At 37.4% G+C, this 26375-nt stretch overlaps 2 protein-coding genes across 3 annotated transcripts; one reads left to right on the top strand and one right to left on the bottom strand.

Moving 5' to 3' along the window:
• Positions 1-13: 13 nt before the first annotated feature.
• LOC141432485 (E3 ubiquitin-protein ligase UHRF1-like) lies at positions 14-20445 on the bottom strand. 2 transcript variants are annotated; one of them, XM_074094081.1, is made up of 16 exons: positions 20367-20445; positions 16665-16818; positions 14425-14782; positions 14165-14305; positions 13771-13973; positions 12504-12604; positions 9682-9883; positions 8912-9000; positions 8746-8830; positions 7857-7983; positions 5513-5662; positions 5007-5145; positions 3807-4005; positions 3534-3673; positions 3338-3436; positions 14-2450 (listed from the first exon to the last, which is right to left on the bottom strand). In XM_074094081.1, exons 2-16 carry the CDS (start codon positions 16756-16758, stop codon positions 2307-2309), a joined length of 2271 nt encoding a protein of 756 aa, XP_073950182.1. In that variant the 5' UTR covers positions 16759-16818; positions 20367-20445; the 3' UTR covers positions 14-2306. The 2 variants fall into 2 exon arrangements, with proteins under 2 accessions (XP_073950182.1, XP_073950174.1); XM_074094073.1 differs by lacking the exon at positions 20367-20445 and adding an exon at positions 17826-18481.
• On the top strand, positions 20415-26295 carry LOC141432529 (uncharacterized). Its single transcript, XM_074094142.1, has 7 exons — positions 20415-20499; positions 20590-20682; positions 20756-20843; positions 21189-21308; positions 21996-22111; positions 25022-25157; positions 25947-26295. The coding sequence occupies exons 1-7, from the start codon at positions 20425-20427 to the stop codon at positions 26096-26098; spliced, it is 780 nt and encodes a 259-aa protein (XP_073950243.1). The 5' UTR covers positions 20415-20424; the 3' UTR covers positions 26099-26295.
• The last annotated feature ends 80 nt before the right edge of the window (positions 26296-26375 follow it).

Raw genomic sequence — 26375 nt, 5'->3', positions numbered from 1 at the left:
TATTTTCTATGTCCTGATGTTGTAAAATTATTGTCAAATCTCAATATGAACATTAATAAGAATCTTCAGTAGGTTAGGTTCCTAAGTTAGGTTATTACCCAGGTACTCATTTGAAGCAATTAGTCGTGGGGACTACAGCTGATTTTCATAATTTGAACTGGAGAACCAAAAACAATACATACATTCAATTTGTCCAACTGCAGCTCCCATTAGTTTAGTGTCCTTGATTGTGGCAATTTTATTAAAACTACTCATTAATCAAAGGAAGTTTATTAACAACATCTTGCCAATCTTAATATAACCAGAAGGATAAAGTTTTTACAACATCATCATAATTTTTTTTAAAAGAAAAGTCAAATAATAAAATCTTCTCTCAAACATTGACAGAAATGTCACATGGTAATATTAAATCTAAACAGCAAGAGGTAACCCATTCGGCAAAAGCAAAAAGTACGCATATTAAGGTTGTTAACTGCTTAAGTTATTTTTAAAACTGTAATACTGTAAATAAGAAGTTTAAAACAGCTATATCAAAATACCGGCACCAGTTTATTCAAAACTTATTAAGGTAACAATAATTTCCTACTGATGTTTGATAAAAACTTTAAAAATATAAAAAGGAATGGCAATTACTCGTTTTGAGTATTCAATCATCCATTGCCGAAGTTCCATGCCCAATAATCTATAATTGAAGGTATCGTCGAGACATACTTACTCTGATCATGCAATAATCATCGTAAAACATTCAACCCATCATAACAACTTAAAAAATTAAAAAAATAAAATAATAAAAAATGGAATCATTACGAAGTGTTACTTAACATTTATTTTTCCGCTATTCGCTAAAAATGTTTACCTTTAGAATAAAGATAAAATTCGATTCTAGCTTGTGTTAATCAGAACAGATGAAAAAAACTCAAGATTGAAAAACAATTATTGGCAAATACACTTTTACTCCCTTCAGTGTCGAAGCACAGCTTCTATTATCAAACAATTCAGCATTCAAGAAAAGTGCTGTCTCAAGAATTGACAATGGGTTTATCATTTCACTTTATTTGTATTGGTTGGTTCGAATATACCTTAAAGTAAAGAGGTAGTACAATAAAGTTATTAGTCTACATTGAGTACTTAAAACTAAAAACAGTTAATAACAGATTAAAGTATATCTGTCAGCGCTTTGGTCAAGGCTGGTTCATAATTTTATTAAATAGTAATTATTAAAGAAAACCTCTTGAGAATTACACAATGCACGATTAAGGATATCATTATTCCACTGCTTATAGAGGGAATTAAATCAAGACTGCGAACGATTCGTTCCCTGGTCACAATCTACCCATTTGATATATTGATTGACAATTAAAAAACTAATAAGTTTTAAAAACAAATTGAAACAAATTCAATAAAGAGGAGGTACTACATCACATAATTCGAAAATACTTAAAAAACAAATGACATTTTTGACACAATTGGAGAACAAACGGAGGACCTCTGTCAAAGTTGCTATGAACTGACAAATACGTACATATTTCGTTTCAGCCCTGTTTTCCTTTCTTTCCCCAAGTGTACGGCCCAATTCACACTAGAGCTTAGAAGACGGTATTTTAAGCTTGATTCGACTTACTTTCGACATCTCAACGTCTAAATTCTAAAAGCGCCGCGTTTTAAAAGCGCTATCGTGTGTATTATATGGGTAAGTATTAATTTGTTATTTAATAGTAGATTGTACAACAAGAGCATAAAACGTAACATTTTACCCGAGACGTTCATATAGCCATGGATATAAGGAGGATGGATAGATGTCGTGGGGAAAAATGGGTTTAATGCTAGAGTTTTAAACTGCTTATCACTTCGATTGCGAAGAGATGAAATAGCAGCAGTGGCAACTAATGTTCACTTACAGTTACTAGGCATCTTTTATTTTTCTTGCATTGCTATATAATTATACATTTTTAGTTTAGTTGATTTATTTTAATGGTTTTGATTTTTAGCTTTATACAAATTAAAAATTATTAAAAAAATAACCTAACCATAAAAAAAAACATTTTTAATACAAGCTTTTTTTGCTGACAGTACTTGCATTGTCATAAATATACATGAACATAGGTTTGCACTGTTGCAGTTTAACTTCCTCGCAATCAAGTGAAAAGTTCAGTGTTTAACTTGTTAATAAAACCCATTTTACCCTCGACTGAATTATCAAACCTCGCCTCCGCTCGGGATACAAACGACTCGCGTATAATGATACGGAACGTTGACAAGCTCTCGTGCGAATTAGAGCTAGATGGTGTAGGGCAGGCGCTAGGGGCTTACTTCTTGCCGGCGTCGTAGCCCGGCATGACGAAGCGCAGCGCGCGCTGCAGCGGCGCGTTGTGCGGCGGCGCGTCGGGCAGCGCCGCGCGGCAGCATGGGCACTGCGCGCCAGACGCCTTCACCGCCAGCTTCATACACGCCTGCGCAACACGACACATTGTCACCGCCGATATGGAGCCATTCATTTGTTCATTTATTAGGGGGGAGGGGGGTCGACCATGTCTTAATTTTTCTTACAAGGAGGTGGGAGGGAGTCTTGATAGTTCTTACGTAAGCTCACAAAAATACGCAGTTAAGATTTGAAAAAGCGCGGGCAATGACCGAGAAGAAGCAACACCAGGGCCCGATTGCACAACAAAGTACAAGCTAATAGTATTAGCGATTTTGTATTGAAATTCACTCAATTCTAGCTTGATTTTAGCTTGTATTTTATTATGCAATTGGGCCCTGATATTAGAGATGTTCCAGTAGGCAGATCCACTATCTGGGTGGGTTTTGAGCTGAAAATGTTATGTAGTGATTATCCAAATGATTCAAATTATTCTATCCAACATGATTGTAAACGTTCCTAAAAATTGTTACTTTAAAAATAAACATCAAAACCAACCAAACGTATATATTCCTTTTTTTAGATTCTTACGTAATAAATATTAAACAGGGGGCGGGGGGTGTCGGACGATTCTTAATTTAACTAATTTAGGGGGGGGGGGCAAAACTTAGTAAAAATCGTCTTACGTAATAAATGAATGACCCCTATTGTAAGACAACAATCACACCAGGGGCATTGTCGCTTTCTACGATTTAAAGCTTTTTATTAAAAAGTACATGATATGTTAGAAAGAATAATGTTTTGAAGGTTTACACTTTAACCAGTCTCCTCGTCACCAACTCGTCACCTGTGTAGCGACTGAAGCCTATAGACAGGGTATAATGGCTATTCTGTACGCGTTACTATTAGAAATGTATATCAATATAGCCAGGGTGTCGTTTTTCGCACGTCAGTCTAATATATTTAAAATGAACTTACCCCACAGAAGTTGTGGAGGCAGGGCGTCGTGACCGGCCCGGCCGCCACCTCCTGGCAGATGATGCACAGGAACATCTGGCTCACGTACTCCACGAACTCCTGTTAACACGCGTTCGATAAGTTAATGCCATTTTTTACCAGAGCTAAATGAAATGCATATGCAGTAGTATAATGCATTTTTAACAGTATTTTGAACCTTTTTGCCTCGTGTGTCGGCTACCAGTAGACACTCGTCCCATAGCTTAACGTTGAGTTCGTCTGCTTTGATAGCGTCTCGCTCTTCGTCCGTCAGTCCTTGGGGTTTTTCTTTAGGTTTCTGAGCATCATTTTTGGTTACTGAAATTTAATTACGTATCTCATGTAGATTAAATGTTTTTTAGGCCACATGAATATGTGATTCGTGCGTATCGTGCGTATTTATTGATAGATAGTTTTTTTTCTACATCAACAATAAAAGAGCATAATGTACCTTTGGCCGTTTTATTTGCGAATAGATTTTTCCGGCGTTTGACTGGCGGCGCGTTATCGTCGTCTTCAGAGGAAGTAGATATGTCTCGCAGTGCCCGCTTTTTCCCTCCTTTTGCTCCTTTCGAGTTTTTCTGGCCTTTTCCATTTTTTGCTTTAAGTGCTTGCTTTTCTGCCTCGGCTTCTAGGTAGCCGTCGGGGTACTAAAACATTTACAAGCATTACATACACATACATATTTTTTAAAGCGAAACTATAATTACACTGGCAAGAAATTTCAAAGCGGTTGATACCTACTATTTATGTAACAAAAGCAAGACCTCTTGGTGAAATTTTAGTGACACATATTATACTCGTATAGCGGCTTTGACTGGAATTGTACTCTTTTGACTATATGTACATAATGTCGCGGGTACACTACACTACATAAATATTTTTATAAGTCCGAATGTTTTAAAACTCCTAATATGACTATCCCGATTCTTCATAAATCAGATTTTTATAAATACGAAAATTAAAATTACCTAATGTTAAAAATTACGATTTTCAGAATTCCAAATTATAATAAAACCGAACAATAAGAAGTCCGACTTAATAATAATCCAAAATGTCAAAAATACGAATTCTGATTACTAAAATACCGATTTTCAAAATTCCGGATGTCATTACACCGATCAATAATAAATCCCGATTTATTAACTAAAGCTATGTAGGTTAGATTGGCCTAAAACAGTATTTACTGTTATTGATTTTCAGCAATGTGACACAAGGTCGACGGAGCTCCGCAACCTTTAATTCGAGATTGGAAATCAAGATTCCGATTATTAAAACCACGAAGTTTATTTTGACGAATGTCATATTTCCGAATTAGCGATGTCATTTCGGAAAATTGATAATCGGAATACTATACTTCGGGCCAATAACATTTCGTGCTTTTCATTCTTAGGAGTTTTAAAAATCGGATATTAAAAAATCGATATTTTGGAATTCGGAAAATTAAATTTCGTGTTTTTAAGTAATCGGAATTATAAGTCTTAGGAATTGTGAAAATCGGAGTTTTGAAAATCGGAATTAGCAAATTCGGAATAAAATATTTCGGAGTATTTGGGTGTTCCCTAATGTCGCCCCTGACTATGCAACGGCAAGCTTATAATCAGCTTTAGATGTTTTGCGGCTGATGAATAAAATAAAGCAGAATACTAACAACGATAGGGAACTGCTTGGCTTCGGGCTCCCAGGGCGCGGGACTGGGGTCGTCGCGGCGCAGCAAGTACTTCCACACGCGGAACCCAGACAGCCCGCGCTCCGGGTAGTACTTCACCACTTTGTAGATGCCATCGTATCTGCACACAGTTAAAGTTACATACACTCCTGCCTTAAGACTCGCAGAAAACTTTAGCTAAAAGTAATGAATTCAATGAGCTTCCTACTCCGATAGTCCGGGAACACACGTGTAAGACAGAGGCCAGTGGGACACGAATTTATAAGCAAGGAGAATCCCAAGTTTTCACTTAAACAACATACAATAGAACAACGTACAAACTAAGCTAGTTCTCATGACCACCACACCAAAGAATGGTGTTTTTCGCGCTCAACTAGCGTTGGGGGAAAGAAAGATCACGAATGTATGTCAATCGAACGACTCGAGTCATTAATATTAATATATATGAAAAATAAAACTTGTGAAGTGAGATATTAAATATGCTTTACCTGATGCCCTCCTTGGGCGCGTACTTGGGGAAGTGTTTGAGCATCTTGTAGGAGCGCACGACGCGCACGGGTCGGCCGTCGCGCCACGCCTCGCCCGCGTCGCCGCCCTCCTCAGTGATCTTCTTCACAGCGCAGTTGCGCGCCAGAGCTCTGCACACAACAACAAATAAACTCAATCCTAACCTTGCTGGATATTTCAGTACGTAATTTATCGTGATTAAGCTGGGTTTACACGAATCCAGTGTCGGCTGCCAGTGACTGGCAGTCAGTACTGTGTTATGTGTCGTTTTTTTTTGATGGGGTGACAAATAAAAAATGACCAAGTGCAGGTAGTTCGAGATACGAGTTCGGTATTATTTGGGATCAAGTGCGGGTAGTTCGAAGGACTCGCGCTGCAAGGCGGACTTTACACCCCACCCTTCAGTCTACTCGTGACCACGGCCACTGTAATGTGGTCGAAACGTTGAGGTAAATATTACTCATGTGTTTAGCGTGATAAGTCCCGTTTGTGGTATCAGTACTGTGTTGTTATTGGCCTATAGTTTTTCAAGACAAGCCAGCGCTGGCTGCCAGCACTGGCGGGAATAAAGTGCCGGTTATTTTTTTAAGTCAGTGACCATCTGGGACTAGCGCCAGCGTTACTGGCTTCGTCTAGACTCTAGACCTTGCTTTAGGTTGGACAAAAACACTGGTTCAGATCAAGGGTGACCCAATCGACATGTTGGTTTGCGTCAGTACTATAGATATAATACGTTTTTCAAAGAAGTCTATTTGAATATATCTGATGACAGTACTGGGATGACAAACGTTAAAAATACCCACGTGATAAGTACATAATTTTATATGGTATCCTTATAGTTAAAATGCTTTTTAATTTTTTTTAAATAATAATATTTGAAACAAACGAGACTACGGTTTTTTATGAGGGGGTATGACGGGGTAAACAAAATGATGTGGCTTTAATAAAATGTATTTATGAAGGAGGTAGCGCTACTCTGCCCTTTTAAAAAGAAAAAATGCGGTATCAAAAAAAAAAAAAAAACACTTGGAGATATTTATACCATCTGATGCGGAATGTCTCAAGCTACACAATGGTATATTCAAAACTTTTTTATACCGGTTTTTGCCTTAACCCTTTACCAGGCCAAGGGATATATTCCTCCCACATCTTATATTGGTTACCGTAGTCAGGTTTTAACTCCAAACCACCTACAAAATATTTTGTCAATCCCTGAAAATATTATTTTATGATCTTCATTCACAACACGCTTCTAAATTGCGTAATATATCTTTGGCAGCCGTTTAAATTCACTTGAACGCTAATTTCAGTAAACTACGGAAAAATTCGAACACTTTCCATAATTTCTATGAAACAGAAGTACATAGGTCGAACAATTTTTTGATATTTTGTAGATTTTGAGTGTTGAAAGCTAATGTAATCGTAAACATTGCTAAATATTCATGCATTATTGTGTATGACCAGAATTAGGATGTGGGTTGACTTTATCCCATGGCCTTACTAGAGTTTAACTGTGTGGGAGCTATTTTTCGCATGGTCCGGTAAATTGTCTTGTCATGTCATAAAAACTCACGTAAGTAATAAAACAGTTTTTGTGTTCAACCTAGAGCGAATTCATGTACCAAAGAGACCCAAAATCTAATCGGGCCATGGGAAGAATAGTTCCCACACAGGCAAATTCTAGCCAGGCAATGGAATAGAGTCATCCCACATCCTAGTCTACAATGGTATAGCATGATTATTTTATCATGAAAATAACAATGGTTCAATCTGGAGTTTTTCTTATTGTGTTCTATAAAAGGTAGAAGCGTGTTCAGATATTTTTGATCAAATATTTGCTCACAAGTTTGTGAACTCGACTGTACCATTTTTGCCCAAATAAACGTAGTGTTCGAATTTGTAAACAAACCACTAACATCACTGGTCAAGTGGATTTAAACGGCTGCTAAAGATATATTATTGGATTTTGAAGCGTGTCATGAATGAAGATCATAAAATAATGTTTTCAGTGATTGATATAATGTTTCGTAGGAGATTTGGAGTTAAACCTTGACTATTATAACCGATATAAGATGTGGGTGGAATATATCCCATGGCCTGATCAAGAATATAATAAGACAAAATCTAGTATGACAGTTCATTACTTAGACAGGCGATGGGATAACCGTAACCCACATTTTTATTTCTGGTTTAAAGGAAGATCTCCGACTTTCATAAATACATTTTTTACAAGGCGTTCAATACGGTTGCAACAGCATATAAAGTACGTATTAAGGCACGCTGGTTCTTCGGGGCCTGGTAAAGGGTTAAGAAGGCAATACTGACTTGTTCTCGCGCGTGAGCGTCTGGTCGCAGGACTGCTCCGCGGTGCGTTTGTTGCCGGACAGGTCGCGCCCGCCGCTGCCCGTGTACGTGAACTCTACGCCGTGGTCCACGTCGTCCTCGTACCCGCCTGTGAACACATCACACGGCGGCTCACATCGCAGCAGACAATCGCGTGTCAACGAAATAAAGAACTGTGACGAATAACAATTATATTTAATTATTTCTACCTAATGTACCTATAATCAATCATAAGCAGTCGCATCAGTTTACATTTATGTATAAGTAGTGCCACCGGAGTTGAGGTCACGCACACAAGAACATGTACCTAATGACAGCGGGATTTTGACATCCACTCATTAATCTGTCATCTCCCAGGATAACAGGATCAAAGGAATTTGGGCACAAATTTGTGCCTCTGGTAGAGGACAGGTTAATTTCATTACCACCTATATTACTACCTACTCGTATATTATACCTGGGTGACTTAGCTTTGCTCGGGCAGAAACTAAGAAATTTTACCAGAAATAAGATCAAGCTAGACCGATTATTCATCCCCAAACCCCTATAAAACCAACTTCACCTAAATTGTTAGAGCTGTTTCTGAGATCGCGAAATGAATATACAAGAATTGCTAGTTTTAAGATATAAGATTAATAGGTTTATATTAGTAGTAGGGAAAAAAATGATTCAACTTTAACAGTAAGGAGTACCTAGACGTATCTTAAGTATTACCTCTTATTATTATCAGTGCGAAAATTCGTTTCGCACATCGCATTCATTCGTTCGATTTCATCGGAGCGTTATAATACTGACGCAAGAAGGAGTAGAGATCTATAGGGGAGGCTTATGTCCTGCGGCTGATATCATGATGATGGAAAAAACGTCTTACCTGACAACACAATACTGTAGGCGCCTTCGACGTCGCGACCGTGGATGCCCGACACCGGCGGCCGGTGCACTCCTGACTCCGACAGCTGAAATTAACAAGTAGTTTATCGCAAATGATTGATGAAATATGACATCAAACATTTATGGTATAAGATTGACTTGCATACCTGTATCCTGAACCTCCAACACATGCCGACTTCAATACCGGGTATGGGTCCAAAGTGGTTTGGAGGCATTGAGCAGGTTTTAGTTTTACCTAGACAAAACAAATGACGCATTTAAAGGAGCTTATTTAGATAAGCTCTAAATCACGATTTTGACTGGCAAGAATAATCTTGCAAGTTGCATTTCATTGCGGCGTGCGATTGACCAATACAATTACGTTCGCTTTACTGCCTCACAAGAAACTTCATTGCAACTTGACCTTTATTTAAATTTTTCTTGCAGGTCTAAACTGCTTTTCAGAGTAAAACTATAAATAAAGAACTTATTCTTTGAAAATATTTAAGGATTGAAATACCGTCTCTAGCTAGAATTATTTAGACCGAAATCGCATTTAAAATTTACGATGAGCTTTTCGGTGAAAGAAAAAGTGAGGGGCACTGCAAACACCTACGGAGCAGTTCATTGGTGTGTTTAGTTCACGCACGATCCGCACTGCTTTGTGATTTTTTTGTAAATACTCTTGCTGTGGCAACTGGGGCTGGGGAGGGAATTGTCAACTCAATAACAAAAAAAATCACATCCTGTATTTTTATGGCATAAATCATAAGGTTCAAATTTGCAGCATGGTAAACAAAATACAAGCAAAAATTCCCTTTTATTTCATTTCCACATTTTTTAAAATCTTTTAAAGTAATTTTGTTTCCATTCAAAATTAAAGGGAATCGGCATAGACCAGAAGCCGAAATAATGCCGCTTATGTGCGAGTACAGACCGACGCAGGCCATGCCCCGCCCCCAGTCCCGCTTGGTCTGCGAGGCGGCGCGGCGCGCCTGCCGTGCCGCGCCGGGCGCCACCACCGCGCTGGCGTCGCGCCGGCACGCCGGGCAGTACCACTCCTCCTCCGGCAGCGCCACCAGCGGCGGCGTCAGACAGATCATGTGATAGCCCTTGTTGCACTCGTCGCATAACACTATCTGCCAATACAGACACACCAATAATGATTGAATACACGACCTATCTAAGGGCCTCTCCACATCTAACGACGCGGAATCGGCGAAAGCCTATAGAAAAAAGCTTTATGACTAGTAATAATAGCGAAAAAGACGTTGACGCGTCGGTAGGCATCGGTCCAAGCTGACCCCAGCCGAACTTACCCTTTTTAGATCTTATTGCGTGGACGTAAACCTTTTTTCTATCGGCTCTTGCCGATACCGCGTCAATAGATGTGGGGGAGACCGTAAAGGAGCGGCCACACCGCTGCTTAAAATACGGAGACGGCACAGAATCGCAGTAAAGTGCCGTAAGCGTCACGATTTTATTGCATGCTCTCCATCAAAAGTCGTGACGTTTACGGAACGTCACTGCAATTCCGCACCGTCTACGTATTTTGAGCAGCGGTGGGGAGGGCATGCGGTAAAATCGTGACGCTTACGGCGAGTCACTGCGATTCCGTACCGTCACCATGTTTTTTAGCAGCGGTGTGGTCGCTCCTTAATACGGTATTTGACGACTTCTGATTTCCGATAAAGGTGCCATAAAAGGTTATGATACTGATCTCTTTTCGGGATGTTAACCCTAATCGCGCAGTAATAACGGGATAAAAAGTTGCCTATAAATTATTCCAGAGATCCAGCTACCTACATTCCAAATTTCATCCAAATCCGTCCAGCCATTTTAGAGTTAAAACATGCACTCACGCAAGTAAACACGTACCTACTCACTAAGTGGCACATTTATAATATTAGTAGGATCTTTCCAGATTCTAGAGTCCTGCTTGACCTCAGATCGGCTAATCAGAGTGCAGCGATCGCGGTAGTGATGTAATTTTTTTTTATCTTCAAGTAAAGTATCGACGTAAGCCTTCGCATTGCAAGAAACAGAAAATTTTAATTGAGAACTAAATGTTATCATTTTAATGAGGAGATACCTGAAACTTTTTTAAATCATTATAACAATGCCATAACCTAAAGCGACCGCTTGTCATCTATCTATACATATAATAAACCTGAAGAGGGTCGAACATGGAAGATATCCGAAAAAAAGTTGGCGGGGATACTTAGAACCAATAACAGAACACGTTCCAACAGTTTTAGATTTTTTGTCTGTTTATCTGTTTGTCGTTTATTTGACCGTGCATCACGTGAGAACGGCTGAACGGATTTCAATGCAAACTTTATTGGAAATCATATTTAATACCTTCAAACCGTGCCATAAAAATATCGAGCATGCCACAGTGTTGCGTAGTCCCGTTTGGTTCGGAAATAGGGAGGACAAAAGTTTTCGAAAGACAAAACTATCTTAAAACACAGACATTCATTGCCCGTAACGCATATTTGCCATAATTAATTTCAGGTATTGCTAAATATTCACAAAATTATTCTAATTACTAGCCGTTACCCGCGACTCCATCCGCGTAGAATTCGGTTTTGACTATCCCGCGTGAACTATGCCATTTTCCGGGATAAAAACTATCCTATGTCCTTCTCCGGGACGCCAACTATACACCGAATTTCATCTAAACTGGATCAGTGGTTTATACATGATGAAGTAACAAACAAATAAACAAACAGACTTACAATCTTTCGCATTTATAATAATATAGTGGAATAAATAAACCCGCGTAGCTCACCTAAAACATTTCGGAGACCTCTCGCTACACTAGCGCCTCTAGCGGCGAATTCATAAGCGATAGCCCTCATTGGATAATTATTTAATATACTACGTAATAATAGATAAAATGAATTATTCCTAATCGTAATTAAATCGCATTCATATTCATACGTATCGCCTCCTTTAAGCACTTAATGGCTACGAAGGTGGGTACTTTAAAAAAAGCATTTTTCTCTGTGTCGTTTGCGGACTAAATGTCAAACGGTTTGGAACCAGTGTTGTTGCGACAGCGATAGTTTCAATATCGATAGTCGACCTTGAGAAATCAGTCGATAGCGCGATAGTTCTATCGAAAATATCGACGTGCTGCAATACTATCGATAGTATTGATAGTGAAAATTAGGTGATACTGTCAATACTATCGCTCCTACAGTATCGATAGTATCGTCAAGGGACGACAGTTTAGATTAGACGTTGATTTTTCGAAAATCCTACGCATACGGGCAATGCGGGATATTAAACTCATTCTTATGGAGTATTGTGTAAATATAAAACTCTAGGCAGACAAAGTCGCGGGCAAAAGCTAGTGAATCAATAAAGTTGAAGTAGTTTGAACAATGACAGAATTAATATTTTGGACGCAATATTTAATGCATTATTGCTTCTACTTAACGAGTTCGCATTGCAATTAAGGCGTGCTTAATAAATGACAAATTGTTAAATTTTAATAGATAATTATGAACCAACTAGCTTTTGCCGTATAGTATGCCTATGTCACTCTCTGGCCCATAAACTATATCCCAAAAATCACGTCGATCCGTCGCTCCGTTTCGACGTGAAAGACGGATAAACATACAAACACACAAACATACACACTTTCGCTTTTATAACATAGTATGGATTAATCTTGAAGTAAAAGTTTGTTTTTTTCTGTAATGTCCAAGTAAATCAGGTAGCATTAATTACATTTGTAAAATAGCATACTTTTTCAGGGAACTCTTTGCCGGAACATAAGAAGCAGCCGCAATCCTTGCAAGGCGCATCTTCGTCGTCGCGGCACGTCAAACAATTTAGTGGCAATGCTCCTGAAAAGTATAATAAAATTATATCATGTATGGCCATAAACAGGCGGATTTTAAGCATGCAAGCTTATCAGTGGAAAACTGTTTTAGTAAAATTTTTTTTGGTGAAAAAGATTTTTTACGTTCAGACAACTATAAAGATATCGATATGGCCAAAGTTACGAAAATAAACGAATAAACTTAATTGACTTATTGTGTATTACATATTTTTGTAACTTTGGCCGTAAACGATATCTTTGTTGACTGTACAATTAAGTTAATATTTATACCTACATCTAACAGAGATTCAATTTAAATTCAGTGCAATGTCCTTCCTTTTTTATTTTTAAGGTTCCGTAGCGAAAATGGCAAAAACGGAACCCTTGTAGTTTCGCCATGTCTGTCTGTCTGTCCGTTCGTCCGCGGCTTTGCTCCGGGACTATCAATGCTAGAAAGCTGTTATTTGCACGAATACATAAGTATAGGTCTTTTAAAACCATTAGGGGGTTGCTAAGACGATTTTTCGATTCAGTGATCTGTTTGCAAAATATTCAACTTAAAAGTGCAAGGTCCGCCCGGATTGCTACCACCATCTTGCTCGCTAATCCTGCCGTTGTGTTTCGGCGTGGAAAGTAAGACAGCCGGTGAAATTACTGGCACTAGAGGTATCCCATCTTAGATCTCTAGGTTAGCAACGCATCTGCAATACCCCTGGTGTTGCAGATGTTTATCGTTTGCCATCCAGTCTAAATATCCAATAAAAAATAAATTCGTTAAAATCGGGCTTCCCCCCCCCCCTCTTTCTAAAATCTAAACCGGTGGGTAGAAAAACTTGAAAAAATTCAGGATGGTAATAAGTATATCAAACTTACAATTTTATCTACTATCTCACTTATTAGTAGTTTAAGAGTAAATAGCAGCCTAAGGTATAAAATATACCTAAACTTGGAATATTCCGTACAAAATACGAAATCCTTAAAAAAATATTACTTAATTTTTTCGTAATGGCTACGGAACCCTATTTCGGGCGTGTCCGACACGCTCTTGGCCGGTTTTTTTATCTCTACCTTTGCACCTTTTTTTATCGATAGGGTATTATTTACTTTAACTTCAATGAGTGATAAGATAAAACATGCATGCATTGTCATTGTGTCACACTAACCTAGGTAACAATCAATAGGGGCGCTTACTTTTATCAGGTTGAGTAGCCATTGTGTTTTTCTGGTCAAGGCTTCTGTCAGCAAGTGGCACCACTTCTTCAATAGCAAAGATCTTATCCAGTACTCTGACTTTTGTATCATTTTGAGGAACAGCCTCAGGGCCAAGATATATCGTTCCAAGAAGCTCATGACTGGTCCTTAATTTCTTTATTTCTTCTATCTTGAAATCATACCTGTGATTATAATTGTAATTATAATAAAAAAGAAAAGTTGTACCTATGAGTTAAGTTAAATAAAAAAAGTATGCATCAAGATCATTTGTCTAACAAACATACTAAATCCTAAAAATGTTCTCAGTAAACATAATAAAGATAATAAAACTGGGGAGAAAATAATCTTGATAAGAGTTTTCTACAATTCCCACCAATATCCTTTCTCCAATGGGTCTTCAGTATTGTGGTTGAGCATGACTTTTTGCCCTATTTTTAGATCTTTAATTTCAAGTACTGTGCGGGCTCTGGGTCGTATTTCCTTTAATTGGCAGTAATGGTGAGTATTCTCATCACTGGAATAAAACATTTTTATTAGTAATAAAATACAGATAAGATCAGTTTCTAACATCATGCAAAGAAATACTATCATTAAGTACATATTTGTCTTACAATTAATATATATCACACTTACTCATCATCTAATTGTATTTTATACAACAGATATGTTTCATTTTTTTCATCACTTTGCATTTTTGGCTGGACCTCATTTTCAATCTGCTTTTTCTTTGGTGTTTTACTAAAATACTCAGCAATACCTCTTTTCTTTGGCTTATTTGTATTCTTACTGTTAGTTGCATCACTTGGTGGTTTATTTTCAGAGTCGCTTTCGACTTCAGTGCTTGGTTTTGTATTACTTGTCTCAGTCTTTGTCTGCATGGGAGCTTTTGGATCTCTCACTATTCTTACTATTTTTCCTTCAAACCATGCCCCTTGCTCACGGTCCCTCATGTCAATGATGTCTCCAATCGCATATAATGGACTGTCAGCATCTGTTAAAGATTGCTAGATAGTTAAAAAATATCCAATGTAACTCAATTATTGCAATGTTATCAGGTCTACATGTACACCTGCCAAAATTCAATTTAATCCAACCTATCTAGAGCAACCTATTAATGCTTAGATTTAGTTAGATTGCGTTAAAAAATAGTCACAAATGAACCCAGTAAGAGTGTGTTTTAACTACCTGTATACAAACTGTACACAATTGGTATATGGGTATCATGTATTGACATTCAAGCTTGTGTTAAATGAATGTTTTGTAGATTGTGTAAGCAAACCAAACAAAGTGTACCAATTGATTGCCTTAGAAATAATGTCATTCAAATGATAGTTCAAGAATTATGATGGGTTTTATAAATTGTTTATGGATGTTTCCAAGAGTACGGGGGTTGGGGCTGCTTTTTTTTGATCTACAGTTAAACATCTCTAAGCAGTTTAAGTTGGATTGTAGAATAAATATATGAAGCTCTTTTATATGCTCAGACTATTGGACAGAGCAAGGTGGTTATACTTTCAGACTCAAGAAGTGTGCAATGTAACCGCACCCAAATTGTTTTGCAATGGATTCCATCTCATGTTGGGGTAGCTGGTAATGAGCAGGCAGATAGATTGGCTAGCCTGGCTGTCACAGGGGGGGGATTGATTGTGATTTTAAGCCATATAGTACTGAATTAGTGCAATTGGCTAAAGAAGAATGCTTTTCTAAATGGCAGGAACTTTTCAGTGCAGCATCTTTGAAAAAGGGCATTTGGTACAATACCATACCATACAGAACAAGGTCTTTAAGGTTGCCTGGTTTGATTGTGCCATCCTTTCTAAGGACCTTCTTAGTCAGCACTATGTGTTTGATCTGGTCACATCCCACTTGCCTAATTGTTTTTTGAATATGATGAGAGTTGTACAATCACCTTTGTGTATAAGTTTTAATACAGTTGTATTAGAGACGTGATTTCAGTACAAGGGAGAGTGTAATAATATGTTATATAATATATGTTGTAACCTCAGATATATTATATCTGAGGCTCCCCATGAGGCTGACATAGTCACATTTGGTGTACTAAAGCCTCATTAAAATATCAGATAAAAGAAAAAAAACCTGCATCCCAAGTAAAATTTTTCTTCTATGAACATTAAACTTTGTCACTTGTGAAAGAGTTCAATGTCAAGAGTTTAGACGACCGGATGGCCAAGTGGTTAGAGAAGCTGACTACGAAGCTTGAGGTCCCGGGTTCAATTCCCGGCCGGGGCAGAATTTGTATGAAAAATACAAATGTTTGTTCTCAGGTCTTGGATATTTTATATGTATTTATCTATACAAGGATGTTTACCTGTTGCCTAGTATCCATAGTACAAGCTTTACTTAGTTTGGGACTAGCTCAATTGGTGTTAAGTTGGGTATTTATGGTATTTACATTTAGACAACCAGATGTCGTAGTGGTTAGAGAACCTGACTACGAAACTTGAGGTCCCGGGTTCGATTCCCGTGTCGGGGCAGATATTTGTATGAAAAATATGAATGTTTGTTCTCGGGTCTTGGGTGTTTACTATGTATTTAAGTATGTATCTATCTAAATAATTATATTTATCTGTTGCGTAGTACCCATAACACAAGCTTTGCTAAGCTTACTTTGGGACTAGGTCAATTGGTGTGAATTGTCCCGTGATATTTATTTAATTTATTAATTAATGGGCAGCAGGAGAATAAGCACAATTTAATGTGTTCACTGTGCACACATATATGCATTTTTGACCAGTACCGCTGTCATGACCATCTGAACAACATGTGGATCTAGGTTTGGCAGCCAGCATTGAATGTACTAAGCCCAAGTGGAAATCAAAACTATCCAAATATATTGTGACATGTTTACAAACCTGTATAAATTGCTTCTTTGTTGCTAGTCTCAGGCTCAGTTTTCTCGCAGGTGTCCTTACTTTTATCTGGTGTCTGAAGCTGCTGCTGAACCATAAGTTGTATAACATCATTGAGCTTGATGTTGTAGTCATGGAATGTGTAGCCATCATCCAACTAAAACATTTTAAATTAAATGTATCTTTGAATTAATTGAATAAAAAACTTATTAACACTGTTATTTAACAGAGTTATAGACCACTAATCTTCTTTTTTACTTTTCATTTTTTTTAAGGCAGTCAGGTATTTAGATTTTATAAATTTATTCTTCCTTCATGGGTCGCTTATGTAATTCTATGATCTTTAGTCATAAATATATCTAGAAAAAACATTAAAAATAGGTCTCATCTCTCTGATGACTAAATGGTGCTAAGATGTTTGAGTTATTACTAGCTAGGGTTGTCAACTAGGTATTTATTTGCCAATTTGAGCGGTTCTGGGTCAACAAGACCCCAATATGTATGCAAATATGTATGTTTTAATTACTGTAGCTCCAATCATTTGGTTGGCAGTAAAACCTGTGTAACAGATGGAAGAAGGACGGAACATTGGACAGACATGTGAGTAAAAGCCCTTGTTATTATTTATCCTATATCTATCCTTTGTTTAGACCCTTTTGGTACGGAACCCTAAAATATGAGACTAGTTATGGTAAAAACGGCTACCCTAAACTGCATGTGAAAGGACTGACCGAAATATAGCATTTCTGTATACTATACAATTTCTTCAACAGTATTATAGTTCACAATGGCAATATATAGTACAATACTATCTTTAATAGTAGGATTAGCAACCCTAGTTATTATATTACTGTCAGAATATCGGCAATGGTTTATAACCTGTAAACAAGTGTATTAGTGCAGTGTCAATGCTTGAAACTTTTGACACCGGGTATAATTATCATACTGCAAGAAAACATGTAGAAAAGCAAAAGCGTTTTCTGACGATTTCGCATAGGTATTTAACCAACAAAACAGATCACAACTTAGCAAAGTGATATCATAGAAAAATACAGCTCTGTTCAGCTTCTGATTCTTATTGTTTTAAAAGCGGAAGTAAATTACTGGCAGCGCATTATTATAGCACAGACAACAATGTTCTTATTACATTAAAAACATGCTTACCAGTTTTCCGCCGTAGAATAGCCGTTGCAACTTTGGTTCCACATTAAACTTATCTCTTATAATTCGACGAAACTGGTCAATTTTTGTCAGCTTGGACTCAACCACGACAATTGCGTCAGGTTTACCAAATAATCTCACACGTACGTGCATGATTGTACTTAATTAAAACGAAAGAAAAGAAATAATAACAATAGTATTAGACAGACGAATGGCGCGAAAATGAATGTAGCTAGCACTTTCAGTATTATGTATAAAGTACTCTGTGGCTCACTACGCTCATCCTGACTGTCACTTCTCGTCGTCCATCCAATCATCCAATCCAATGAGGGCTATCGCGTATGAATTCGCCACTAGAGGCGCTAGTGTAGCATGAGGTCTCCGAAATGTCAAATCTCATAGTTTTTGGGTGAGCTACGCGGGTTTATTTATAATTAGAATAATTTTGTGAATATTTTGCAATACTTATCTGAAATTAATTATGGCAAATATGCGTTACGGAGCAATGAATGCCTGTGTTTTGAGACAGTTTTGTCTTTCGCAAACCTTTGTCCTCCCTTTTTTCCGAACAAAACGGGGACTATGCAACACTGTAGCATGCTCGATATTTTTATGGCACGGACTTAAGGTGTATTCAATATGATTTTAATCTAAACTTTGTTTTCCCTCCCGTAATAACAGACTTTGAAAGCCATACTTAAAAACCACATGCAACAGTGCGCCATCTAGTGAGACAAAAAACGATAGCCCTCATTCATTCGTTCTCGTTCGGTTCCGTGTTCATTTTTGTTCGTCACGCCATGGTTACCTCAATTTTTTTTTTTATTTATTTAATGAAATTTCATGACCATTTCGTTACACGTAAATTTTTTTTTTCGTTACACGTCAAAAATAAAATGTATTGCCAGAGCGAAAAAGTTAACTCGAAAATGGCCGTTGTGAAAATAAACGCTAGAGTACGAGTAATAATAAGTATAACAGTGTAGCAGTGCAAAGCAAACCTCGTTCTGGCAGCCCTAAAATTTAGTCTAGCAAGCACACCAATAAAATTTCATTGAATACTACACCTAGTGCCATCAACGAAGACGCGTGATTTTGTCAAAATGATACAATGTCATTATCATAAAGAACCACGGCACGCGTCATCGTGAATGACTATCTCTACCTACATATTTTATATACTATCTGTTACCCCCGGGGTCTATATCGACTGGTCGATAATTGATATAATCTAAAAAGGCTATACTTTATTTATTTTAAAATTTGCACACTTTTTAAAATGAAACAACGGTACTATTATAAATTGTGTGGACTTCTATATTAAAAACATAATAAATAACGCTAATAAATGTATATGTAGGTATTTTTAGTCCATATGTGTTCGAAATATCGAGAAACGTGTTACAATTTGATCGTTAATTCAAACCTTAAATTAACCGGAGTATAGTCATAATGTAATGTTTGTCATAGAGTAATGTTTGACATAAACCTTTTTTTATTTGAAACTATTTATTTTTACATTTATTTTGACCATATAAAAATTTATAAAAAATGTACAGATTCAGAGGGGAAAAAATAAGACTAACAATTATTATGACAAACATTACATTATGACTTATAAAATTATGGCAGTTGAAAGGATCCCGTTACCCCCGACTTCGACTGCGAAATATTCGATTATTGGTATCCCGTGGGAACCAAGTATATAATTATGTAATTTTCCCAGATAAAAAGTATAAGCCACCGCATTTGTACCTACCTAATATACCTACTAGGAGAATATGAATAGAATGTGATTAAATTTTACAAGCCTTATTTTTAAATTGCAATGAAGGTACGGTGAAGGAAACTGAAACACGTACTAGGGTGGAACCTTTTCATATTAAATATCGCTGTGATTTCTTTGGCAAGTGCGCAAAAGGAGTTTCACATTACATTAGTTAGGTATTCATCACTATCATCATAGTACGAGTACCTACCTTTATAATGTCGCCCACTAAAAGTGAGCGTAACGCAATACCACTCAATGCTGTTACAAAATTTGCAATGTTGGTATGTAAGTAGGTAGGTAAATAATAACTTTAAGTGAATAAAAAATATCTACTATTACAAACTGAATTAGAACTGAAGAAAATCTTAATCCGGGATACGAAGCCGTGAGGGGGAGTTGTAGGTGGTAGGTACACCCGGAAGAGAGGGGGAGAGTCGATTAGTTTCAACTTCGCTCCCTAATAAACGCTCCAAAATCACCTCCAATCCAAATCACCAAAGATAAATGGACTTCATATTTTTTTCAAATTTTTGTGCTTATTATAGATAGTCAACTAATTGATTTGAAATTTGCTTTGGATGGATTTCGCAGACGAAATCGCGGGTAGCATCTAGTAATTAATAAATAGGTAGGTAGGTATTGCATAGCACAATTGCGGTTTAACTTTGAATGCAAAAAGTAACAATAGTTTAATTGATTGTAGTTCCAATTAAAATAATATTGATTGAGCAATTTTATAGTAACAAGCTATAAACTAAGAAATAGTTACTTACCAAAGATTGCGCTCGTACATCGGTTCAACGATTGGATCCTGGCTTGTTTGGAGCAGAAATGGTCGTGAAAAGCTCTTGTTTATTTTTTATTATTTTACTAACTCACGATGCTTTGTGCAAGCCACCAACTCTGGTAAGGCGTAAAAGAATGTTGTAAAATTTGTCTAAATTATTTTAATAAACTGAACTAGGATTTGCGTTTCTGATTAATGGTAGTTTTTAGCATCCAATTCTGGTGGCGCGCGCCTCGATGGACTGGATGCCAAGCAGGGTCAACTCACTGTACTCGGACGTCGGCGCCTGGAGTGGAAAATTCGTAAGACAATTCTAAATAAAATATACAAGTTATCTGACATTAAGCATCAAGTAAAGTGTATTTTTTCCCACAGCGACCAGTAATGGACGAAATAGAATCAGATGAAGCATTGCGCTTTTATCAGTTTCTTAATTACTTGGATGGTGCGAGTTTTGGAACAGGTACGTGAAGTTGAGAAAATACCAGTTAAGTATTAAATGAAAGTTAAACCGGATAACTCACGTCTTAAATCGAGTTTAGCTCAACATGTTTCAGGCTAGTTTGTAGCCTCTTCCTCTAGGAGCAACACTACTTGGAGCTAAACTCGATTTAAGACGTGAGCTATCCGGATTAACTCATTTAATATGAGTGAGTCTTACGGTAGTTTCATGTTCAAAACAGCGGTTAAGTATTGAAAATTCCTTGCCCAGAAGACTACAAACTGTTGAAACACGCTCAAGGCGCTCCAGTGCATACTCGCTAAAGAATTTTAAATCATTGAAACTTAAAAAAGTATGAATTTTAAGGGCCCATTGATGAGTTCGTGGAAGCGATGTACCGACTGGCCAGCTACATGAAGCAGCAAAATAGCAGGGAGACGCAGGCGCGAGGCATGCGGGAGCTCGAAGCAATCAACGGTGAAAAAGGTAATCTCAAACCTCAAACTTGCCTGACTTACGGTAGGCGTAGGCTGCTGCTGCTGTTCGTTCCAAGGCTTATAAATAATTTCATATTAGTCCCATTTCCCGTTTCATATCACACTGCGATGTACGGTATGTCTCTACAACCTACAATCACGAAAAAAATAGGATTAAAAGTAGGTATGTCTATTTTTTACCACTGCCTTTGCTCTAAAGAACTCTGCTGTGCTGAGAGAAAGAGCTTCTGTCTGATTGTCTGTCCGTCTGTCAAAACAGTTTACTTAGAAACGCGTGGAGATTAATAAGGTCTGCTACTCCTCGGACTCGGAGCAGTGGAAAAATCAAACTTTTAGAGTCACCGCAATCAAATCAAGCATCAAAAGATGAATTAAAACTAGTGTACTAAACTAAGTGTCCAGTGGTACTAAAAATAACTTAAAATTTGATATGAAGGTACAAGTAATAAATAAGAAAATTCAGAAAAACTCATTTTTCATTTACTGTCTGTCTATATCCGTATTTCCGTAACCATCTAAAATAACCCCAGACTGCGTAGGTACATTTTGCCTAGGAATGGGTTTCTGGTTCATGGATCCTACAATTTTTTACGGAGCGAGTCCGACTTGCACTAGTTTTCCTTTCACCACCTGCGCTATCATTAATTTACTGAAGGTAGGTATTTGTTATTCACAGGCAACAGCATTAAAACCGTCCTTGAAGTGAGCACGGTGATCATGAGGAAAAAGCGCAAATTTTTCTGCACCGGCGAGGTTAAGGAACCGATCGTCAATAACAAAATTATCTGTAAGGTTAGCCCATTTAACTTCTTAACGCATTACCTATTAAGTGTCATTATAAACCAAGGTTAAGGTTGTGTAATGTGTATTCACCGAATACCTAATGTTTCGTTGAACAAAAAATTAACCTCGTGGGGCCTGGCGTAGTATGTAACATAAAAAAAACATTTGAACTTTACTTGACTGACGTTCGGGTCAAATTGTCAAAACAGAAATTTTACGTCGGGCCTCAGAAGGCTACATAAGCTACAGATTTTCATTTCACAGCCATCTATTTCGCAGAAAACGTTTCGCACCGTAGGGCACCTTCAATGCGCCGTGCAGGGGAATGTATTGGTATTTTTAGTACTAAAGTCGACTCTATTTTACCATTTTAGTATTTGCTGCAGTTTCATCCCTATTAGTCTATCAAGACGTAGCGGGTGACCGCGTATTTGCGGTTTTTATCCCATTGGCCTTTCTCTCGCACGACGGGATCCGTGTTCTCTCAGCGGCTTTGTTCTTACCTGCCGTCTTCTGCTGCCAGCTGTCCAGGTAGATAGAGCTAGAGCTCTACCCCGTCCTCAGCCGAGTGATACACGTGAAGCGCCGCTATCTCCTGCAGCGTTAGAAATCTGGAGTTATCAGCACGGTCGAATATAACGCGCACGTTGTTCAGGTTCCTGCCAGTGGAAGCTGCGATGGATTTCCTGGACGAATACAGGTGAAAGTATATTTCGTGTGGTTCATGACATGACCTCGCTGACATTCTGCTTCATTAAGAGAGTCCTGATTAGCTATGGTGATTTTCAGGTTTTTTACGGTACGTCTCGTGACTACAAAGTTAGGGTCCTGATGGTGGCCTATTCTAACTCATTGAGATGGTCTGTGTGTTTCCCTTTATCTGTCGATCGTCTTCTTCTCGAGAGCCAGACTAAGTATATACATATTTTTAGTTTGGTATTTACTTATACAAACATTCGATCATCATCTCATCATTTTGATGACTATAGCTAACCAAATATTAGGTTTTTAGCTAACCAAAGTTTCAGCCAACAGCGGTTCTTCCAAAACTGTGATGAAATTCTTATACATTTACGTATATATTTTATTTGTGAACCGATTTAATTCTGACTAACATAAACACTAAATGGTAATGCAATAAAACCACAACACATGAGTGAAAACCGTATATTCACGCCGATTATGCCGCTAAACAAAAAACAGATAAAGAGAAAAGAATTCTAAAAATATTGTTGTGTGTTCTATTTCGCTAATAAACAGGTACCAACACCTAGTAAAAGTTTTTCTTAAATATTTTCAACCTAAGTACCTATAGATAATTATGAAATTTACAAAATGAATATGTCGCCGCCCCCACTAGGTACGTCATGCCGTCATGCCACAGATTTTTTATTTTTTTCTATTATAGCATTAGCATTCATTAACATTTTCAGTGATTTACACCAATTTTTTAACTTAAACGTCAGTTTTAAACAAAAAAATATGTAATTTAGGTACTTAGTACTTACTTAAATAATATGGTAATGTACACGAAATAATGAAATACGTATTATGAACGTTACTAAGACGTCAAAAATATCTACAGTGGTGGACAATATAATTAGAAACACAGTACAATTTATTTATTTACACAATGATTTTTTACATAAAAATAAAAATATAAAACACATAAAATTAAATAAAACGTCCGACACAAAAAAAAATTATGAAAGAAGTGTCGGACAAACTAATCGTCGTATCTGGCGACCAAAGAGCAGGCTTTTTCTTCGCCCAAAGACTGAGCCTCGTAGTGCAACTAGGCAACGCCGCTAGCGTCTTAGGTAGGTACAATGCCCCGCGCTGCGCTGCCTTAGTACAATTTATAAATTCTTAATTCAAGCAATATATAGTTTAAAAAGCATGCCAATGGGAAAAAGTTTGGTTTTCGGACGAAACTAAGATAAATTTGGTAAATTCTGACGGCAAACGGTACGTACGTCGCCCAGTTAAAGAAGCACTGAATAACAAATTCACTAAAAAGGTGGTGAAGCACGGTGGTGGAAATATTAAAGTGTGGGGATGTTTTTCGGGATACGAGGTTGGTCCTGTGAGAAGGATTGAAGGGATGCTGGACCAGTTCCAGTATAAAACCACATTAGAAGAGACAACGATTCCACATTCCGACAGTGATTTATCAGTCATGGATATTTCAACAACAACGATCCAAAGCACACAGCAAGAAGCGTGAAAGCATTCCTTAGCGAACACAAGCTTCCTTGGCGACAGTGTTGGAGTGGCCCGCCAATAGCCCGGATTTAAATCCCATAGATAATCTGTGGCACATCGTGAAGAAAACATTGTCTAATAAACAACTCACCAGCATCAACGAACTTTATGACGCCTTTGTTGAAACTTGGTCAGGTCAACTATTCCAGTGGAAACGTTTGAAAAGTTGATAGAGTCAATGCCACGTCGTTGTAAAGCTGTACATAATAGATAACAACGGCTACCCAACTAAAAACGTTTCTTATTAGTTGTCCACTATATAAAACACTGTTTTTTTACTTTAATTTATAATTTGATAGAATAATACACAAAAGCGATGATTCAATATAGACTAACGAAAACAAACTTTATTATGCTAAGTAAAAAAAAAATGTTAGTTTATGAGAAATTTTGAAGTACCTAATAAGTTGTTTCTAATTATAATATGACCACCACTGTATAAGTACACCTTTATGCCACTGCCATAAGGTCGATGGTGGGTCGATGTATCCTACCACTACTACTACATATTATATATTTGACGCTATGGCTGTATAAATATTTATGCCCTCGACTGTACCCAACAGTGAAACTTGAGTTAGGTAAATTAAATAGATTGGATTGGATATTCGATTGTTGTTGAACTCGATTAACAGTTAGTATTGTCGCTTCTAGGATAGGATATTGCTCCCGATCGCTGGGTCTTCCTGCCGCGACGCAATCATGTACTGGCATCCTGACTTGACCGAAGAGCATTACTGTGTAGGAGCTCTGGAATCCAAGAGCCCAGTTCACATTATGGATATTGAAGGTAACCATACGCTAGTAACTAGAGTCTAGTTAAGCAACTACGTAATTTTTAGTTACCTAAATATTCTTAATAAGTAGGTATTAAGCATGTCACCTACTGTTTGGAGTCATGCAGTTCTTTTCATTTGTAGCTCGTATATATAAAGCAAATTATCAGAATAGGCAAATGCATAATAATTGTTTAGATATCAAATCAAACCCAATCGTGGTTGTATTTTTGAGCTTGGCGAAGAACGTTGTCGACCCAAGATGATAGACGTCCATTGTGGCCCCAAATTGAAGATGACTTTGGTTGGTACTAAATACTGCCAACAGCGGTCATATCACTTACTACATCTGTTTACCTTTAGATACCTCGACAACGTAATAAAAATAATATATTTTTAAAAATGATTGTCGAAGTAGATAAATTCGATCTTCAAATTCAAAGAAACCATCTGTCTATCGAATGAAAAATATTTTGTATCGAATACACTAAATAAGATAAAAGTACGAGTGCTCGTCACTGTCCCAGTAGTTAGCATATTAAATGTTATATCATTAGGAATAGAGATGATACCAGGGTGTCGTCTATTGGGCATTAGCGTCACGAGCACTCGGACGTTTACCTTAGGTACGGTTATTTCTACTAAAAGCAGCTTAATTATAATCATTACAAAAGTTTTTTTATTCAAATTTTTGCCCTACCTACGTACCCTTACCTACCTATTTACCAGTAGGTATTTATGTAAATACTCGTAGTAGAGGGTGTTTTTCGGTTGATTTTAGAATCTTCACACTAATTTTTCAGGTGAAATGTTTTGTAAAGGCGACGATTACTCAAAGAGAGAATACTTGCTTGCTTGCGATTTCTATGAGGATCAAGAAGCACCGGTAGCAGATTTACTGCAGTACTACCCGGACCCGGACCCAGAAGTCACACCGAAATTGTTTTCTCTGTGAAATTTATTTTTTATAATCAATTGGTTCAAAATTAAATATTAAATGTACATTTCTTTCTTGTAGGTAGGTACTCTACATTCAATAAAAACAAATATTCTATATAATGTGATTATAAGTTGACGCGATATTATTTACCTACTTGATTATTAGTAGGTTGGCACTGTAAAAAAGGGTGATTAAATTCCTAATATTTACAACGTTGGCCTCTTAATACCATATGTGTATATGACATGCCTCTGCTAAAGGTGCGAAGCTCGCAGTTATCATTATCAGTCAA

The sequence above is a fragment of the Choristoneura fumiferana genome, chromosome Z (genome assembly GCF_025370935.1).
Source record: "Choristoneura fumiferana chromosome Z, NRCan_CFum_1, whole genome shotgun sequence".
NCBI lineage: Eukaryota > Metazoa > Arthropoda > Insecta > Lepidoptera > Tortricidae > Choristoneura > Choristoneura fumiferana.
This window is presented reverse-complemented; position numbering and strand designations above follow the sequence as displayed.

What these genes read in the sequence shown, in the direction of transcription:
- LOC141432485 (XM_074094073.1), bottom strand. Translation starts at nt 17,975, where the DNA reads ATGCACGTACGTGTGAGATTATTTGGTAAACCTGACGCAATTGTCGTG. An exon ending in AAAATACAATTAGATGATGA is followed by an intron (nt 14,306 to 14,424) that starts GTAAGTGTGATA and finishes GTTTTATTCCAG; the next exon opens with TGATGAGAATACTCACCATT. An exon ending in ACGCTCACGCGCGAGAACAA is followed by an intron (nt 5,663 to 7,856) that starts GTCAGTATTGCC and finishes TGTTGTGTGCAG; the next exon opens with AGCTCTGGCGCGCAACTGCG.
- LOC141432529 (XM_074094142.1), top strand. Translation starts at nt 20,425, where the DNA reads ATGGTCGTGAAAAGCTCTTGTTTATTTTTTATTATTTTACTAACTCAC. An exon ending in GCGCCTGGAGTGGAAAATTC is followed by an intron (nt 20,683 to 20,755) that starts GTAAGACAATTC and finishes TTTTTCCCACAG; the next exon opens with CGACCAGTAATGGACGAAAT. An exon ending in TGGTGCGAGTTTTGGAACAG is followed by an intron (nt 20,844 to 21,188) that starts GTACGTGAAGTT and finishes ATGAATTTTAAG; the next exon opens with GGCCCATTGATGAGTTCGTG.